This window comes from Gadus chalcogrammus, chromosome 18 (assembly GCF_026213295.1).
Source record: "Gadus chalcogrammus isolate NIFS_2021 chromosome 18, NIFS_Gcha_1.0, whole genome shotgun sequence".
Classification (NCBI taxonomy): domain Eukaryota; kingdom Metazoa; phylum Chordata; class Actinopteri; order Gadiformes; family Gadidae; genus Gadus; species Gadus chalcogrammus.
The window spans coordinates 6,569,803-6,589,350 of NC_079429.1; the positions used below are offsets into that span (position 1 = coordinate 6,569,803).

The following is a 19,548-nucleotide window of genomic DNA, read 5'->3' on the forward strand; positions in this document are numbered from 1 at the left end:
AATGTCCAGCCGCAAAAATAATGCAGTATCTAATAAACAACTCTTATAAAAATACACATCTTCAACACATAAAACATAAAACATAAACAACATGTAAAACATCCTCAGTGCGAGCCAGTGAAGCACTGTGTCCGTCCTACCTGAAGAACCTGGTGGCGAACCCAATGAGGCCGTGCTGAACCAGCTCCATCTCAGAGCCCTGGACGGAGCCCTGGACGGAGCCCTGGACGGAGCCCTGGACGGAGCCCTGGACGGAGCCCTGGACGGAGCCCTGGACGGAGCCCTGGACGGAGCCCTCTCTGCGGGGCCGCTGACCGTGGGCTCCGGCGGGCGCCCTCATGCTCTTGCTCCTCTCCACCCGGCGCTCCAGGTGGACGTGGTGGTAGTCCGGGGCGGCGGACGGCTGGGTGAGCTCGTCGGGGAAGAGCCCGGACCGGCCCCGAAAGGTGCCGAAGCGCCAGCCTGGGGGGGTGGAGAACAGACCCTCTTCAGTGGAGGGTTCACTCACGTCTAACGGCTTTTAGTGGTTCAATCCTACAATATAGCCCGTGAACGTCGTCCTCTGTTAGGACATTGGGCACATACTCTATATATGTTATAGATGACTATATTTATGTTGTTTTTTAGATATGTATCTCTTTAGTGTAGTGACATTTGAATGTCAGTCCAAAGTATCGTCAATCAAGAGAGAAGTGTGTACAGGCTTTAAAGTACAATCGTCCACTACACCACACAGCCTTGACACCACATAGTCCTACCACTACACCCCTCAGTACTTAACTACACCCCTCAGTACTTCACTACACCACTCAGTATCTCACTACACCCCTCAGTACTTCACTACACCACCCAGTGCTTCACTACACCGCTCAGTCCTTCCACACAGCGGGTTTCAAACAGTGACGGGCTCACCTGTCTGCAGCCTCACCTGTCTGCAGCCTCACCTGTCTGCAGCCTCACCTGTCTGCAGCCTCACCTGTCTGCAGCCTCTCCATTGGCAGCAGCTGGATGATGTCCCCTCTGGAGAAGCTGAGGAGACTCTTGTCGTCTGTGATGTAGCTCTTCCAGGCGATCACATGGTTCGAGTCCTGCGACCGACACAGAAAATCAGTGCTCTGAACATGGGGGGTTTGAACCAACGGATTGATTTGTAAAACCAAAACCCGGTCTGCTTAGCTCAGAAGATAGAGCGGGTTGACTTGTCACAGGAAGGTGTCACGGTGTCTCTGAGCGAGACACCTAACTCTGCCTATCTGCTCCCGACCACCTGGCTGTCGCCTTGCATGGTTGACTTCGGTGTGTGTGAACCGGTAATGTCCGGGCCTTGGGCTAAAGAGTTCTCCTGTCTATTTTGTGGTGTGGGTGAGGAGGATATAAACACAGATTGGTACCTTGATCAGCTCCCTGAGGAAGAGTTGCATCATGCTGACTATCTGCGGGGCTTTTGGTGATTGCAGCTGGATGGTCTCGTTCTTCACCTCCAGCTCCACAGTGTTGCTCTGGCTCAGCCCTACAGACAGCATCTCGGCAAAACTACACACACGGACACACAGAAAAAGAATCACACAAACATAAAATGGGATGTGTGAGTGTGTGTGTCTGTGTCTGTGTCTGTGTGTGTGTGTGTGTGTGTGTGTGTGTGTGTGTGTGTGTGTGTGTGTGTGTGTGTGTGTGTGTGTGTGTGTGTGTGTGTGTGTGTGTGTGTCTGTGTGTGCGTGTGTGTGCGTGTGTGTGCCTGCCTGCGTGTGTGTGTGTGTGTGTGTGTGTGTGTGTGTGTGTGTGTGTGTGTGTGTGTGTGTGTCTGTGTGTGTGTGTGTCTGTGTGTGTATGTGTGTTTGTGTGTGCCTGCGTGTGTGTGTGTGTGTGTGTGTGTATGCGTGCACACCTTAATGTGTGTGTGCTGGTGGATGTTTACCTGTAGCTCCGGAGCAGATGCAGGTGTTTAGGGTTGATCCCTGAGGCCTTGACCACCTTCAGCAGGCGGACCCCCCGGTGGCAGACCCCCAGCACCTGGGTGTCCCCGCTGCCGGCCTGCAACACACACACCGGGGCTGAGCGTGAACGTGTGTGAGGAAGGGAGATGCTTACAAGTGCATTTGTGTGTGTGTGTGTGTGTGTGTGTGTGTGTGTGTGTGTGTGTGTGTGTGTGTGTGTGTGTGTGTGTGTGTGTGTGTGTGTGTGTGTGTGAGTGTGTGTGTGTGTGTGTGTGTGTTTGAGTGAGTGAGTGTGTGCTATGTTTATGTGTATATCTGTCTGTGTGTGTGTGTGTGGGTTCATGCGTGTGTACGTGCGTGTGTATATGAGTGTATATATGTGTGTGTGTGTGTGTGTGTGTGTGTGTGTGTGTGTGTGTGTGTGTGTGTGTGTGTGAGTGAGTGAGTGAGTGTGTGCTATGTTTATGTGTATATCTGTCTGTGTGTGTGTGTGTGTGGGTTCATGCGTGTGTACGTGCGTGTGTATATGAGTGTATATATGTGTGTGTGTGTGTGTGTGTGTGTGTGTGACATGTTAACTCCAGCTCACCTCTACGGGGAAGAGGCGGGTGAAGTAGTTCTCCCAGTTGTCGCGGGCTGCGATGACGATCCTCTTCTTCATGCTGTCGTCCTGGATGCTGCTGATGCTGGTGCCGACGTGGAAACTCCCTGTGACATGACAACGCAACATCACTACTATGACACTATTCACTAGCCAGCACCTCTACCGCACCATGGACAACACAGTCACTATTAGGACAACACTCACTATTAGTCACTACTCACTAGCCAGCATCTGAACCACACCATGGACAATAGCACTTTTCTATTTTCTAACAACTTAACTGAACCTGAACTGTTATTTTTGTTATAATGTCCTTAAGAATGTCGACTGTAAGAGTACCTTGAAAAACACAAATAATTAACAATAATTATTATCAATAAATTATAATTGTTATTGATTATTGCTACTGATTATTGTCATGAGTCCCACCGAGAAGGTCCTTCATCTTCCTGCGCTCCTCTCGGCTGATCCTTATGCAGCTGTCTGAATACGTGTCCCGCATGATCTAAACCGGAAACAAAACACCAAGACATGATCTAAACCGCAAACAAAACACCAAGACATGATCTGAACCGGAAACAAAACACCAAGACATGATCTAAACCGGAAACAAAACACCAAGACATGATCGAAACCGGAAACAAAACACCAAGACATGATCTAAACCGGAAACAAAACACCAAGACATGATCTAAACCGCAGCCAACAAAACACCAAGACATGATCTAAGCATCAGGAAGACACCAGACTGTGACATGATGTAAACAGAAGGAAAACAATACACTGAGGGTGAGGCTAACCTAATAAACATACTTTACATACACAGTGCTTTACAAAAAAACACAACAATAATATGACTAAAACATGGCATGGTAAAACGCCTGTTACAAAGCACGTTTGCAAGGGTTTCAAATAAGCGAAGCAGATTGAAATGTGTTGAAATACAGCGAAGAGGACGGTGTCTAACCTGTTCACAGAGCAGGTTGAGGACGTACTGCTGGTTGAACTTCTCTCTGGGATAGAACACCTGGACAAGAGGAAATAAACCACTCCGTTATCAGAGCATAAGAAGTGACCAAAATCACATGTGTGTTCTCACGTGTGTGCTAGTACGTGCGTGTGTGTGCGTGTACGTATGGGTGTGTGTGCATGTACGTGTGGGTGTGCGAGTGTGTGTGCATGTGTGTGCATGTAAGTGCATGTGAGTGCGCATGTAAGTGCGTGTGAGTGTGTGTGTGTGTGTGTGTGCGCACCTCCTTGCGTATGAACAGCTTCCCCATCATGGCGGAGTAGGAGAAGTAGACGCTGGCGCTGAAGCGGTGGAGCTGTGTGCGGATGCCGCTGTCGTCAGGCATCGAATCTGAACGCATTCAAACCAAAAGTTACAACGCTGGTTATTCAATGTTTTCTCTTCGCCTTGCATCATTTTGCGTATACATTGCTAGTTTCAAATGATTTCAAAAAAATCAAAGCTACAAATTCAAAATACCAAATGCATAGAAATTCTAAATTAAAAATGTTGAAACCAAACATACAAAGATAGGTGGATTTGTCGAGGGGGGGGTTACGTACTTAGAGAGGGGGCCGCCATGGAGGGCGCTTCTGGGATGAACGGCGGCGGGGAGGGGGGCGGACTCCAGCTGTTTGGAGGAGGCTCCGGTGGCGCCGGTGGGGGGTTCTGGGCGAGCTTGTTGGCGAACAGGTTGGCCAGGAAGCCCTGCTTCTCCCGCATGCTGTTGGAGATGGAGCGGGGGGCCGTGGGGGAGGGCGGGGCCTTGGGCGGGGGCGGGGGCGGGTGCCAATGTTTCTGTGAATGAGATACATCGGGGAGAGAGGGGAGGGGGTTAGAGCTCAGTTATGCGGTACAGAGATATCCAGATTCCACTACCACATTTTAATCGAGATTGTTCTATTGGTTGACGACCAATACGGCATGCACAAGGAATAACATCGGTACATTTTTTGGTTCATCGGGTTTCTCTTACCTTTGGTGGAGGTCCTTTACTTTTGAGAATGGCCAGTGCTTCCTCCTTGGGGTCGTTCTTCTTGACAAAATGGCGGCCAGGCACTCTGTCAAGAGGATGTAGAATAGTATAAGAGAAGGGACAGAGGTGCAGCTGAGTGAAAGAAGGAGTCTACCTCAGTGTCCTTATTGCTTAGAAACAGTATTCCATCTCTGGAACGTTGTTGAGCGGTCAAACCTCCCAAACCTTCCCCCAGATCCCTGTAAGCACTTCAAACCATTTGACCCATACATCTTGCTCTGACTACATACCTTGCTCTATAATCACAGTAATCCGTCGTCCATTCTCATGTCAAGTAAGCGTCATTAGTCTAGCCCTTAATACCAATTCCGGTCTCAAAGAGACAGACGACGTGATAGAACGCTGACCCCTGACCCTAACCCAGGGGTCACCAACCTTTCTGAACCTGATAGCTACTTCATGGGTACTGAGCAATACGAAGGGCACCCCATTCTATACACTCTTCCGAAATAACAAATTTGCTCAGTTTGCCTTTAGTTATATCTTACTATAAATGATTAATGATACTCATCTATGTGAAGACATGTTAATTAATTAAGTCATGTTAATGATTTCTCACAATAGTTATCAACAATGACTTAAAAGAGGTGGGAAAGAGTTGTTCAAGAACGAGTAGTGCTATGTTTAGAACCGGCCTGCGGGCGCCTCATGTGGGCCTTGCGGGCGCCACGGTGCACTGTGTTGGTGACCCCTGACCCTAGCCCCTCCGCGCGGCGGTGTGTTACCTGACGGGCTCAAAGGGCTTGGGCTCCGGCGCGGGGCGGCTGTTGTACATCTTGATGATGTCCCGGATGCTGGTGGTGGGCTCGGTCTGGGGGGACGAGGGGACCACTGAGGGGCGTCGCTGGGGCGGGGGGGAGTGGTGGCGCAGGGCTGCGGGCGGGACGGAGGAAGGCTCAACCAATGAGTGGGAGTTCAATCAGTGGGTGTGTGCGTGAGTGTGTGTGTGTGTGTGTGTGTGTGTGTGTGTGTGTGTGTGTGTGTGTGTGTGTGTGTGTGTGTGTGTGTGTGTGTGTGTGAATGTGTGTGTGTGTGTGTGTGTGTGTGTGTGTGTGTGTGTGTGTGTGTGTGTGTGTGTGTGTGTGTGTGTGTGTGTGTGTGTGTGTGCGTGTGTGTGTGTGTCTTTCCTCCTTCCATTAAGATTTAAGTAACGTTTTCTAAACTTCAACTAACCCCAAAATCCCCCCCTCACATATTCACATTTCACACATTCCAGCTTTTGTTTGACTTTGACTACTCCTGGTTCTCTGATTCAATGATCCGTGGCCCAATAAGAATTGATGGATCAGGTGGTGAAGTAGTAGAACCAGCCTCTTCCTGTACTTACCCGGGGGCTTTGGGGATGGGGGTGGGGAGGCGGGAGCTGGAGGGGAGGAGGCGGGCGGTTTCCAGGGTTTTCTTGCCGGGGAGTGAGCAGGCTTAGAGGGCGGGGCTTTGGCTGAGGGCTCAGTGCCTGTGGGTCGCAGAGGAGCAGAGACAGATCGGAAGGCCAGAGGTTAGACGCCCATGTGAGCGACGACCGACTGGACTTCAATGGCTCCTGTTGTTGGAGCAACAGGGCTGCACTCTGAAGAAGAGACTGAACGGCTTGCTCAAGGTTATAAAATACGTCCCCTAAGTCATCATGTAAATCTTCAATCAAAGGACGACTACCAATACACGCAGAGGAACAACACAGTCTCACAACCCACCTTGCTTCTGGAAGTAATTCATCTTGTCTCTAAAGTTTTCTGGGTCTTCTGGATCAGAGTCGTCCACGTGTTTCTCCGGCTGTTTAAACGGAGCACAGAAGGAACAAACACTAAGCAGAAGTAACGCAACTCACCAGTATCCACCCATAGGTGCACCTCCTGTAGACAAGGAATGAGCAGCACACACACACACACATGTCCACGCACACAGATAAACACGTGTGTTCCCAGTGACGTCGGAACATATTAATAATCACACAAACACACTCACACAGTCCACGCACACACATAAAAACATGTGTTCCCTGTGGCATCGGAACATATTAATAATCACACAAACACACTCACACACATGTCCAAGTAAACACATGTGTTCCCATTGACATCAGAACATATTAACAATCACACACACACACACACACACACACACTCACACACACACACACACTGACCTGAGGCTCACGGATTTTGGTTTTCGGGGTGTGCTTGGATGGGGACACCTTGTGCCGGGACACAGGGCGGGGAGGGGAGGTCGAGGGGCTACGTGCCTTCCTCCTCTCCCTCTCCCTGTCCCTGTCCCTGTCCCTCTCCCTCTCCCGCTCCCTCTCCCTCTCCCGCTCCCTCTCCCTCTCCCGGTCCCTGTCTCTCTCGCTCTCCCGGTCCCTGGAGAACCGCTCCGCTATGGGCTTAACCTTGGGCTGCTGGGCCTGCTGCTGCTGCGCGGAGAGAGACATGGCCTGCGTGGTCATCTGCTGGGCCTGGAGGGAGAGAAGGGGAGAAGGGGAGAGAAGGGGAGAGAAGAGGAGAGAAGGGGAGAGAAGGGGTGAGAAGGGGAGAGAAGGGGAGAGAAGAGGAGAGAAGGAGAGAGAAGGGGAGAGAAGAGGAGAGAAGGAGAGAGAAGGGGAGAGAAGGGGGGAGAAGGGGAGAGGAGAGGAGAGAAGGGGTGAGAGGAGGATAGACACACAAACACACAGATAGAGGAGTGGACATAGAGATGTGGTTGTGTTTGTGTTGTGTTGTCACCATGAGCAAGGCCTGCTGGTTGATCAGAGCTTGTTGGGCTGGATCCATCTGCATCAGAGGTGCAGGCATTGCCATCTGGGGCATCATCATGGCTGTGATGGGAAGGCATACATGTTATACATTAACATGTTGTACATTTACCGTTAGTATACATGTGTTTAATACATGTATGACATGTTATACATATATTACAGAAGTTTTGTTGTCGGTATTCAAACAGAGAATATCGATATGAAGGAGTCAAACTGAATGAATGGGTGATTATGAATGAATGAAGAGTTTACATGGCATGGATGGCATGGATGGCATCATAGGCATTCCACCGTAGCCCTGCATGGCTGGGTTGACTGGCATCCCTGGGCAGAGAGCGACGTACATTACTGTGACATCATCAATAACATGGCATCATTCACTTGGCATCATCATCAACATGCCATGATCAGTATGACGTCATTAACAGGACATCATTATATAGACACGTTTTAGTCGACATACGCCAACTTACCAGCGGGATAGCCTGGCATTGTCATAGGCATACCTGTAGAGGGAAAATAGAATATGTTTTCTAATCAGTAAGAGAGAGAGAGAGAGAGAGAGAGAGAGAGAGAGAGAGAGAGAGAGAGAGAGAGAGATTGAGAGAGAGAGAGAGAGAGAGAGAGAGAGAGAGAGAGAGAGAGCGAGAGAGAGAGAGAGAGAGAGAGAGAGAGAGAGAGAGATAGATAGATAGATAGATAGATAGATAGATAGATAGAGATAGAGAGCCAGAGAGAGAGAGAGAGAGAGAGAGAGAGAGAGAGAGAGAGAGAGAGACATCCTACCAGCTCCATACATCCCATGCATTGGTCCGATTCCTCCAGCTCCTCTCATCCTTCGGTTCAACATGGCCACCCTCTCATTGTCCTACACACACACACACACACACACACACACACACACACACACACACACACACACACACACACACACACACACACACACACACACACACACAAACAACAACAACAAAACAAATTATTTTAAAGAAGCTCCCTCTGTTGTCTCACACAGCCATTCACAAAAAACACAACTTTCACGTATTCTTTCACACAGCTTGAGCATTAAGCCCAACTTCAAGAACTCTATGTTCATTGAAAAATAACACATACTGGGGTTCCTGGTTCCAGAACAGAGTCAAACAGGTCATCCACATAGTCGTCCATTTGGCGAACACGTGCTGGAAGACAACGAGGAACGAGGAATAAAGTGAATAAAGTGAGTGTGAGCGCAAATGTTCAGGTGTAGGGATACCAGTGTCAGATATCAACCTCATTAACATTGAAGCCTAGGACAGAATCCTCAGGCTCACTGAGTCAATGTCCCCGACCATCTTATCATGAAAAACACTCAGCATTGTGGTCGTCTTGTCAAAATAAATGACCTCAGTTGTTGTGGTAACATTGCTTTCCCATTTTCCAACAAATACTTCAAAAATGCACAAAGGATTTTGTTTTAGTGTTCTCTGAGGTTTGTCTTTGTAATCACAGCAAATCCCCCAATATTCAACGTGCCTTGATTCTCGGGTTCAGGCGTGTAATACAGTCTCAAGGAGGAAGACCTTTCATAGTCCACTGCAGGTCTATGAGTCTATACTGTTTAGCAACAGTCCTGGGACAGGACGGTACTAGGTAGAAGCCCAGGACTAACGACAAAGACCTTATGGCATCAACGTAGCCATACTCTGCCTCCCTGAAGACGGGGAAACTCACACTGGAAAGATACAGTTAGTAAAAGGAAACCAGAGTCTGTGATGGGAGACTACGGAGCTGATCGGGGGTGAGGGAGGAGCGAGGTGTGAGCGCGTGAGGACCTACCCGCCCCCGGCTGCTCTCGGCTCCACGCGTCACCGGACATGGGCAGGCGGGGGGCCTGCATGGCGGGGGCCGCGGGGATGTAGCTCTCCTGGTCGGTGAACTCCATCCTGGAGACACACACAGACACACACACAGACACGCACACAGACACACACACACAGGCAGACACAGACACACACACACACACACACACACACACACACACACACACACACACACACACACACACACACACACAGGCAGACAGACAGGCAGAGAGATAGGCAGAGAGACAAGGAGAGAGAGACAGGCAGAAAGGCAGAGAGACAGATGGATACACAGGCAGACAGATAGGCAGACAGATAGGCAGACAGACAGACAGACAGACAGACAGACAGACAGACAGACAGACAGACAGACAGACAGACAGACAGACAGACAGACAGACAGACAGACAGACAGACAGACAGACAGACAGACAGACAGACAGACAGACAGACAGACAGACAGACAGACAGATACAATTTGTGTGAACAAGATTTTATAACAAACGAGGTAAAATGTGATTACCAACGAAAATCCAAATGTACATACATCGACATAGAATAGAGAGAGCTATGTTCACGAGCCACTTTGTATGCAGTATGTATGTTTTATTATTCATGTTTGGGAGGAACCAGGAGCGCAATGGACTGTCTGGGATTCTACGGTCACACCTGTCAGCAGTGTGAACGCCAAGTCGAACCTACACACACATGGCCATGAGGAAGATGTGACCTACCTTCCTCCTCCTCCTCCTCCTCCTCCTCCTCCTCCTCTGTAGCTGTAGTCTCCGAGCGGCGAGGCGTCCTCCTCCGCCTGGGACAGGAGGTCCATGACGAAGTCGCAGCCGGCCAGGTCCGACCAGCCGTCGTCGTTCAGCAGAGACACAGACCAGCCCAGGGGGGCTTCAGGCACGCCTCTGGGAGACACACACCAACATACATAAGAACAGACGCAGGAACACACACACACACACACTCACACACACACACACACACACACGCACACAAACGCAAAAACACACAAAAGCACAAACGCAGACACACACACACACACACACAAACGCTCAAACGCAGAATCACACACACACACACACACACACACAAACACACACACACCGGAAATCAGCATACACAGGAGAGTACAACATTATAAATGAATCAATAAATATAAATATATATTGTATATTTTTGTTGATTGTTTTATCCTAAGCATCTTGCAGAACTATGAGTGAATATATTCCAGGCATGGCTGGCCCCAGTAAAATCAAACCCTAACCCTGAAACTGTTCATTCCTTGCTCTACCAGTTGAGCTAGACAGGGAATTTAAGTGTTCATGCCAGGCATGAACACTGGCAGTGTTCATGCCTTGCTCTACCAGGAGAGCTTGTCAGGGGATTGAACTCCAAACCCTGGCCATGTTAATGCCCATCATGGCCGTGCTAATGCCTGGCAGTTGAGACTGACAGGGGATTGAACCTGTACCTGTACAAGAGGAGCCAGGAGGCCAGCTGTTCTCCAGTGGTCCAGGAATCCACCTCTGAGGTCAACTTCTCATCTGGATGAGGAAAGAGAGACTCAATACATTTACTCTCTCCTCACAGCACATGAGTTTCCGACCACTTCTTTGAGTATATTTAAAGTCTGACGCATTTACGTATACTTGAGATTATTCAAAAAAGAATTGGATTAAAAGATTACTTGGGATCTTTTCTCTCTGTATGAATTACTACTACTAAAAATATCATAATACATTACGTTTTTCAAGGTATACAAAGACACTTTAATGACTATCATCATTTAATGACAATATATTAATAATATAACAATAGAAACAATATAAATCGAATTATTCCAAAAATGTAATAAATGTATTAACATATACTTTGTGGTGGGATGGTTTATAAAATAATATTATAAAAAGAAAACAGTAAATGAATGAATTGGTTTTTGGTTCCCTGCCAGCCACCCTCTGCCACCGGTGAATGGGGGACCTGAGATGGACCAGAGAGGGAGAGGGAGGGAGAGGGAGAGAGGGGGGCGTCCCGCTCACCGTTGAAGGTCTCCACGTCCAGCACCATCTTGCCCTTCCTCTGGTTGGCGGTCCACTCCAGCTGGGTGGGGGGCTGGAGGCGCGGGGCGGGGCTGGGCAGCTGCAGGTAGCTCAGCAGCTTGTGTTGGCACAGGGCCCGGTACTCCCCCGGCCCGCGGTCCGACACGTACCTGCAGGGCACGCCCAAACATGGACACATCCTGCTGTCATTTACACTCTTGGGAAGGTACACAAGGGGGCCCACTCTAACCACTCACTCCAAATAACCACCTGTATTTTAAGTTAAGGTTACAGTTACTCTTTCTGTTCTACTTTAAACCACCTGTATTTTAACTTAAGATTACAGTTACTCTTGCTGTACTACTTACCCAATAACCTCCTGGATTTTAAGTCACGATTACAGTTACTCTTGTTGTACTACTACCAGCTGTATTTAAAACTTGATACCGTTCTTGGGATTGAAGCCATCTCTCCTGGCTTCACTAAAACATTCATTTCAGATATCATCTGTCAAAAGGTCATTAAGTTTGTGAAAGCTCAGGGACAAAAAAACGGTGAATCGCCATTCAAGTACACCTATGTTCAGTCATTTTACATCGGGAAAAGTAGTTGGGCAAATTCTAACAGATGTTTGAGTGAATCAGGAGAGATGGTAACGATCACACAGACCACGATGGTCGTTTAAACCCCACTTTTCCACCCGTCTCGTTTATTCTTCACTTTGTGCATGGTAATCCTTTGTACTACCTTACAGTCTTAGGGTTCACCAACATTTAATCACGTGTACCATCAACCGAAGCTCCATCCCCTCCCCCCTCCGTGCCCAGACCACCTACTTGAGCAGGGGCTTGTCCATGGCCGGCGAGGGTGCGAAGGCGCTGAGGCAGCAGGCCAGCATCAGCCAGCCCCTCAGCGCCCCCGCCTGCCCCTCCTCTCCCCAGGTGTGGTGGACCAGCTGGGCCAGCACCTCGTCCCGGAGGGCCGGCCGGGCCTGGGCCTTCTCCACGATGTAGTTCCCCAGCAGCTGCTCCTGCCAGCCGCTGAGCTCCGACTCGCCGGTGAAGCGCATGATCTACGGAGGGGGGGGGGGGGGGGGTTGGGTCAACTACATGTCTACAAAGTTTGCCTCTTACTGACACAAATGGAATCTAGTACGGTTTAAGGTTCTTTGGGAAAAACGAAACTATGCTTTTTGAAGTCTGTTAACATGTTTGAGTATGGAACGATGAGAAGAGTGTGTGTGTGTGTGTGTGTGTGTGTTTGTCTCGTGTATGTCTCGAGTGTGTGCGAGCGTGCGTGTTCTTGCGTGCGTGTCTGTGTGTGTATCTGCGAGCACGTGCATGTGTGCATGCGTGCGTACGTTTGCGTGCTTGCGCGTGTGTGTGTGTGTGTGCGTGCGTGCGTGCGTGCGTGCGTGCGTGCGTGCGTGCGTGCGTGCGTGCGTGCGTGCGTGCGTGCGTGCGCGTGCGTGTGTTTGTGTGTGTGTGGACCCTCTTACCAGCTTGTGGAGCTCCAGGGCTGTGTGGGCGTCGTCGGGGTCCAGGCTGGTGAGGGGTCGGTGCAGGGCGTAGCCGTGAGGCTGGCTCCATGTGTCCTGGGACAGGAGAAGATTCGTTCAAAAACATGGGTCGGGACGGTTGGAAACTTAATCCCAAAACTCTGTACTGACGGACGAACGTGGATTCCAAAGAAAATCATGAGCTATTTTGGCGTTGTGTTCATTTTAGCTAATGTAATAAATGTAATTAATAATTATAATATATAAGTATATAACATATATAAGTAAAAATATAATTTGAATATATATTTTGGAATTTAAGTAACCGGTTTTAGTAAAACCAGAACGGCTACGAGGGTTTGATCACCGACACTGGCATAGAAGGATTTTCTCTAGGGCCGGCTCCAACATTTTGGCGGGCCCTGATTCGCCCCCCGGCCCTTGTTCCATCTGGGGACGTTTTGACCCACTGAGTTCTCCGCCGTGTTTACCTGGAGCGCGGAGAGGGCGTAGCGGGAGAACGGGTAGCTGTCCACGTCAGCCGGGAGCGTCAGTCTGTTCTCGGCCTTCACCAGTGGGGGCGCCACCTCCGTCACGTTGGAAGCGTGCTGCTGACCTGGAGGTGGAGGAATGAGACAACAATCCCGCTCAGGAACCACGGGAGTGATACCTGAGTGGGATTGTTTGTTGTGTTCGGGAAGCTTTCAGGAAGCCTGAAGGAAAACTTTAGGAAGCCTTCAGGAAACCTTCAGGAAACCTTCAGGAAGCCTTCAGGAAATCTTCAGGAAACCTTCAGGAAACCTTCAGGAAGCCTTCAGGAAACCTTCAGGAAGCCTTCAGGAAGCCTTCAGGAAACCTTCAGGAAACCTTCAGGAAGCATTCAGGAAGCTTTCAAACCGAACTGTATTATGTTGCCAAGCAAAGGCAGTGTGGGCTCACCGGCTGCCCCGCGTAGCCTCGCCGACAGCTCCGCCGGGATCTCCAACATTCCCACGTCCTGACAAGAGGATCCACACCAAAACAACCACATTAACCCCGATCACAGCAGAAAGACCTTCATCTCAGACAACAACCTTTATACAGAGTGGCTGGACGAAACTCAACACAATGGGGACGACTTTGATAATAGGAGGCTGTGTCGACATGTGTCGAATGTGGTTAAAAAACCGGTAAGTGAAGAAATGACAGCCGGGTGGATACACGAGATCCTACAGCTTGATGGCTTGTTGGTGGCCAGGCCTTTGCTACGGCCCCTGTCTCTTTAGCTGGGGTGATTTAATGGTGCGTTAAAGAAATGATTACCATAAACCTGCCTGTGGTCCTCTGCTGCATGTCCTCCCCTCTATCTCACATACCTTCCTTTATATCTAACTCTATCATAAAGCAATAATAATGCAAAAATAATCAAATTAAATAAAAACATGTTCCCAGTAGTCTTGGTCCAACTATGCCAAAGCTGGTGCCCCTCCCCTCCGCGTCAAAACTCCTGTTACAGGACCACAACTCACCATCCCGGGAGGTATGGACTTCTTCCTGCTGGCTTCTTTCAGTCTGCTCTTCTCCTTGTTTATCTGAGCACAGAGAGAAGGGAGGGCAGTCCCGTCAGCCAACCAACATCTGGATACGTCCCATTAGCGATCAGACATGAGGAAATTATTGACACAGAGCTTTTCCCTGGCTCAGTAGCTCGGTAAACCCTTCGAAGGAAGAAGAAAGGTAAGCAGAATTGTCGGTCAATCCCTTATCGTTGTATGTCCTCCTGAGGCCTGAGGTTCTGATCATGAACCGGTGGCTCAACCCGACACTAAACACTCACTTCTCGGTGATCAGAGGCGATCAGAGGTCTGATGCTGAAAGGGAGCTATTCTTAGACGGAGGGCCGGTTTTATACACCTGCTGCACCCACGGAGGCCCTAGGCCCGCCCAGAACCAGTCAAATGATTACAGCGGTCCAGACGACGCCTCAACCATATCAGGAAGTAAATGGACGTGTTCAGTTGTATATCAGGAAATTTGCTTCCAAAACCACCCGCTTCAAAAACGGTTTTATTCGTATTGCCATTAACATTCTAAACTCTGAGCGCTGAGGATTCAAGCACTATGTAATGTGTATGTAATGTGTCTGTCTGTATGTTTATCTATGTTATATGTTTAATGTTTAATGTAATGTGGGAACCTGTACAAATGAGCTGTACTGAAAAGAAATTCCACCAGCCTGGCTGTGTGGTCCTTAAAAGAATCAATCAATCAATCGATCATAAGATAGTCAATTATCTTAACCACTGACAGAAAACCATAATGTTCGTTTGGGCAGAATGCTCACATCAAAGTATGGTTGTCTATTATACATTGAAACAAGGGTCAGATAATACATTTGTGCTTTGAAGAATATTTATGACTGTATTTGTGTGCAGTTCAACGATTGACCTCTGAACTTTATGGTCAATTGAGCTGAAGCACGCACCCGCACCCACTCACACGCGCACGCATGCACACACACACCCACACACCCACACACACAACCCCTCACACACAGAGATGACCTAACCCGAATTGCCACAGTCACTGTCATGTACCACTCAGCCTTTCTGAATATATGTCAAAAACATCAAAGCGATCAGTCACAAAACCACAGTGGGGAGGATAGGCTATGCCCCAACAACGATATATAGAGCAGGTGACAGAGGAGTTAACATTTAAGGAGTTATAAAGCTGATAGATGGTGTGTGTGTGTGTGTGTGTGTGTGTGTGTGTGTGTGTGTGTGTGTGTGTGTGTGTGTGTGTGTGTGTGTGTGTGTGTGTGTGTGTGTGTGTGTGTGTGTGTGTGTGTGTGTGTGTGTGTGTGGTTGTGTGCGAACGTAAGAATGACAGCAACCCAGTCCATAGTCCACTCATCATAAAGGACAACGTCAACACCCAACGATGTACCAGGGCATAATCCATCACACAACACAACTCACAAGGCAACTTCGTGAAAATAACAACGTGAACAATTAACACTCATTAAAAAAGGGCTCAGCGGCTTTCCTATAGCGTGGTACAAAAAGTTTAAATCCCACAAAGAGAAAAGATGTCAAAGGTTATTGGTCAGAACAGGACACTGGCTATCCTACATGGCTATTGTGAAAGCCAACACTGAGGTGTCTCTTTACAGGCGTTCAGACCCAGCCTGGCTTCACTCCGATGTCTCCCTCCTCTAAGCTACCCTAACTTCTCTCGTACAACGCGTTCAGCACCCCACTAGCGGGGTGGAGTATGAAAGCACGGAGGAATCTTACCTGCTGCCAGCGCTGGCCTTCAGTCTACTGATTGTGGGCGGAGAAGTAAGGGTGAAGAGGAGAGCTGTCAGCAGGACTCTGGTTTCAGCGAGAGGCTGAAGTCCAAGACACGAGCCTTGGGTACAGGTATACTGCAGGTGTGTGTGTGTGTGTGTGTGTGTGTGTGTGTGTGTGTGTGTGTGTGTGTGTGTGTGTGTGTGTGTGTGTGTGTGTGTGTGTGTTTGTGTGTGTGTGTGTGTGTGTGTGTGTGTGTGTGTGTGTGTGTGTGTGTTTGTATGTGTGTGTGTGTGTGTGTGTGTGTGTGTGCGTGCGTGCGTGCGTGCGTGCGTGCGTGCGTGCGTGCGTGCGTGCGTGCGTGCGTGCGTGCGTGCGTGTGTGAGTGTGTGTGAGTGTTTGTGCGTTCGTGTGTTTGCCTGGGGTGGGTGTGTTATTAAAGCAATCTTTAATCATTGGATGGGATCCAAAAAATTATTTATACTTGAACTACTTTATTGAGTGTGTAAATAGTATGACTCTCATCCCTACTCTTACCACATAGCAACTTCCCCAACAACCTGAATTATTTAATAAGTGTCTTTCACACAATTCTCTTTCCCCAGGACAGAAAATACCTTTCCATAATAAAAACGAGAAGGCGTGGACTTTAGGAGGGATCGTTCTCACATAATTAATGAGTGAAACATACTAAAACGTAAGGTGTGTATGGAAATGTAAACATATCAGTCATCAATGCGGGGCCGAAGTCTAAAGCATATAAAACCTAAAGCATGACTTCCTATTCGAAACCTAAGATTCAGAACCTTATGAGTCACAATGAGCTTCTCAAAGATCTGCAAAACATCAGAGATTATCTTTTAAATTATAACAAGAGGAAACCAGAACCATAGAGAGCCACAAAGAAAAGGATGATTGACAAATGAAAAAAGAGTGAAAAGAAAAAGGATGTTCGATGAAATCCCGCCGACAGCTTTGCAACATCAAAAGACGAAAAATTGAAAGAGTGAGAAATGAGAGAATGTTTGAACAGTGCTGAGGGCATAGAGGGTGTTTTCAAGGCAGGGTATGGTCAACACACACACCCAGGCATCATGAATGGCGGGATCAATGCGAGAATCTATCGTGTTATGGTCTGGAAATTAATTGTTGCCCAGAAACAGTATCTGTGACATCACTGGAAAAATGACGTCCTCTATACCTCCTTAATCTTGCTCTGTGTCAATCTAGTGTGTGTGTGTTTATGTATGTTTGTGCGTGAGGTAATTGGGTGTATATTAATGTGTGTGTACATGTGTATGTGCGTTTGTGCGTGCATGTGTGTGTGTGTGTGTTTGAGTGTGCATTTCTCTAAATGTGTGTGCGTGCATGTGCGCATGTGTTTGTGCGTGCGGGCGTTTGAGCGTGCGGGCGTTTGTGCGTATCTGTGTGTGTGCGTGTGTGCGTGCATGCGCGCGTGGGAGTGTGTGAGTGCGTGTGCACGCTACCTTCCTCCAGTGTCGTCTCTTGATAGTGTTCCTGGTGATAAGCATGGTGGCCCAGAACTGGGTGAAGGACTGCTTCAGTCTCTTGTAGTACTTCCTGGAGCAGACAGGGGGCAATGGTCAATCATAACGACTGTCTCTGGCCTTGATTGGGCCTTGATAAGCCCTTTATTGGTAACTTTTTGGCCTTTAATTGGCTAGTATGTAATTAGTAATTGCAAACAAAATACACGTATTTGGACTTAATTAATTTTATTGAAAATTTTGCAAGTGCTTTATTTGTATCTTATCCAATGTGTGTTAATTTGCATAACCCTAAAAAAGGTTTCACTCTTGATAGTGTTAAGCTTACTTCCAGCTATGTTTTCTTAATGGTGCTTCAGAGATAAAGAAGCTATAATGCTGGGGTAATTTGTGAACCAAAGAATGGCATAGACATCTGTCAGCTACCCAGTGACGAATAATGTTTTTGGTTGACTGCACCTCTTTATGAAACTATTTACATTTTTGGCACATTTCCAAGTATTTCTGACCGGCAATAGGGCGTCTCTTCCCTGATTGGTTTTGGGAAACCATCTTGCCTGTCAATCACACGCAGATATGTAAACACAACACTTCAGAACAGGAGAAATAAAGGTAGGGAGAGAGGGAGATGGTGTTTTCTTGGGCTGCTTATTTTAACATCTTTCCCTCTTCTGCTCTTCCCTGCTTTTCTTATTTTTAACTCTCAAATCGTACCCCCGGGAGATATCAGCTGTTGCTCGGAGTAGGTCACCTGGCCTGGTGACCGCGGATGTGGCTCTGAATGACGATGGCCTTCTGCTTGAAGAAGCGGAAGTTCCTGCGGCAGATGAAGCCGCGGATGTTCCTCTGGATGGTGACGGCCGCCCAGGTCTGGGTGCTGCTCCACTTCTCCTCCACCTGCTGGTGCAGACGCTCCTTCAGGAACACCTGGTGGGGGGGGGGGGGGGGGGGGGTTAGTCTCAGAGGGGGCTCCAGAACAACGTGTGTGGGTGGGTAGGTGTGTGTGTGTGTGTGTGTGTGTGTGTGTGTGTGTGTGTGTGTGTGTGTGTGTGTGTGTGTGTGTGTGTGTGTGTGTGTGTGTGTGTGTGTGTGTGTGTGTGTGTGTGAGTGTGTGTGCAAGTGCGGCTGTGTGCGTGTGTGCACATGTCTTTGTGTGTGTGTGTGTATGTGTGTATGGGTGTGCATGTGCGTGTTTGCACGTGCGGATGTATGTGTGTGTTTGTGTGTGTGCACGTGTGTATGTGTGTGTGTACGGCTGCATGTGTGTGTTTGCATGTGTGTGCACATATGTGTGTGTGTTTGTGTGCGCTTGTGTGCGTGTGTATGCACATGTATGTGTGTGTATATGTGCACGTGCGTGCGTGCACGTGCTGCTCCATGTGGTATGCATGTGTGTGCGCATATGTGTTCACATGTGTGTGTGTGTGTGTTTGTGCGCTTGTGTGTGTGCTTGGACCACCTTGGTGACCCCCAGCTCATACTGCCCTTCCTCGGCATCAAACATCTCCAGGACGGAGACGGTCTGGTCCCGGTCCGACACCCCCTCGGTCCGCACGGGCAACAGCACACCATACCTACATACATAACACATCTATCATTTAGATAAGGAGATGACTCTATCTACATGTATACATATTGAGATATATATACACAGCTGTAGGTATATAATGTGTACCAACTGTACAACGCTCTGAGAGAGGGAGAGACACCTCTCCATGAAGCTGGCGTAGGGGATGCGGACCGGGAAGCCCTCCTTCCTGATGTGGATGGTCTCCAGCATCCCAGCATGCCTCAGCTGGGCCGACATGTAGTCCACGTCGAAGATACCGGGCAGCTGGCGGTGGACGGGACAATGTGTTTATCACGTCAAAAAGAGCCTCGTTGGGGTTTGAGTCAAATAGAAATGAGTGTTCAGTGTAGACCGTACCTTGACATAGTTTGGCTTGAAGCAACGGATGAAAGTGGTTTTACATCTGGGAATAGAAATGAACATTTTACAAGGGAAACATCGAGACGTAGGTTCATTTTCAGATTGCTCATTGAATGTAA

At 48.6% G+C, this 19,548-nt stretch overlaps 1 protein-coding gene across 1 annotated transcript in view; it reads right to left on the reverse strand.

The window, feature by feature from the left end:
• Positions 1 to 19,548, reverse strand: part of myo15b (myosin XVB) — a 40,302-nt gene that overhangs the window by 6,878 nt on the left and 13,876 nt on the right. Inside the window, exons 21-54 of the mRNA XM_056577633.1 lie at positions 19,427 to 19,472; positions 19,209 to 19,333; positions 18,959 to 19,073; positions 18,251 to 18,426; positions 17,388 to 17,572; positions 14,228 to 14,352; positions 13,659 to 13,716; positions 13,211 to 13,335; positions 12,720 to 12,815; positions 12,058 to 12,293; positions 11,222 to 11,391; positions 10,654 to 10,726; positions 9,908 to 10,087; positions 9,148 to 9,254; positions 8,443 to 8,510; positions 8,116 to 8,197; positions 7,803 to 7,835; positions 7,582 to 7,653; positions 7,298 to 7,389; positions 6,917 to 7,032; positions 6,727 to 6,841; positions 6,275 to 6,353; positions 5,911 to 6,036; positions 5,309 to 5,456; positions 4,524 to 4,608; positions 4,111 to 4,345; positions 3,792 to 3,898; positions 3,506 to 3,565; positions 2,968 to 3,043; positions 2,524 to 2,642; positions 1,916 to 2,031; positions 1,392 to 1,533; positions 977 to 1,088; positions 141 to 462 (exon numbers count right to left, since the gene is read on the reverse strand). Coding sequence (XP_056433608.1) covers positions 141 to 462; positions 977 to 1,088; positions 1,392 to 1,533; positions 1,916 to 2,031; positions 2,524 to 2,642; positions 2,968 to 3,043; positions 3,506 to 3,565; positions 3,792 to 3,898; positions 4,111 to 4,345; positions 4,524 to 4,608; positions 5,309 to 5,456; positions 5,911 to 6,036; positions 6,275 to 6,353; positions 6,727 to 6,841; positions 6,917 to 7,032; positions 7,298 to 7,389; positions 7,582 to 7,653; positions 7,803 to 7,835; positions 8,116 to 8,197; positions 8,443 to 8,510; positions 9,148 to 9,254; positions 9,908 to 10,087; positions 10,654 to 10,726; positions 11,222 to 11,391; positions 12,058 to 12,293; positions 12,720 to 12,815; positions 13,211 to 13,335; positions 13,659 to 13,716; positions 14,228 to 14,352; positions 17,388 to 17,572; positions 18,251 to 18,426; positions 18,959 to 19,073; positions 19,209 to 19,333; positions 19,427 to 19,472 — 4,122 coding nt within the window. The remainder of the gene's footprint in view (positions 1 to 140; positions 463 to 976; positions 1,089 to 1,391; positions 1,534 to 1,915; positions 2,032 to 2,523; positions 2,643 to 2,967; positions 3,044 to 3,505; positions 3,566 to 3,791; positions 3,899 to 4,110; positions 4,346 to 4,523; positions 4,609 to 5,308; positions 5,457 to 5,910; positions 6,037 to 6,274; positions 6,354 to 6,726; positions 6,842 to 6,916; positions 7,033 to 7,297; positions 7,390 to 7,581; positions 7,654 to 7,802; positions 7,836 to 8,115; positions 8,198 to 8,442; positions 8,511 to 9,147; positions 9,255 to 9,907; positions 10,088 to 10,653; positions 10,727 to 11,221; positions 11,392 to 12,057; positions 12,294 to 12,719; positions 12,816 to 13,210; positions 13,336 to 13,658; positions 13,717 to 14,227; positions 14,353 to 17,387; positions 17,573 to 18,250; positions 18,427 to 18,958; positions 19,074 to 19,208; positions 19,334 to 19,426; positions 19,473 to 19,548) is intronic.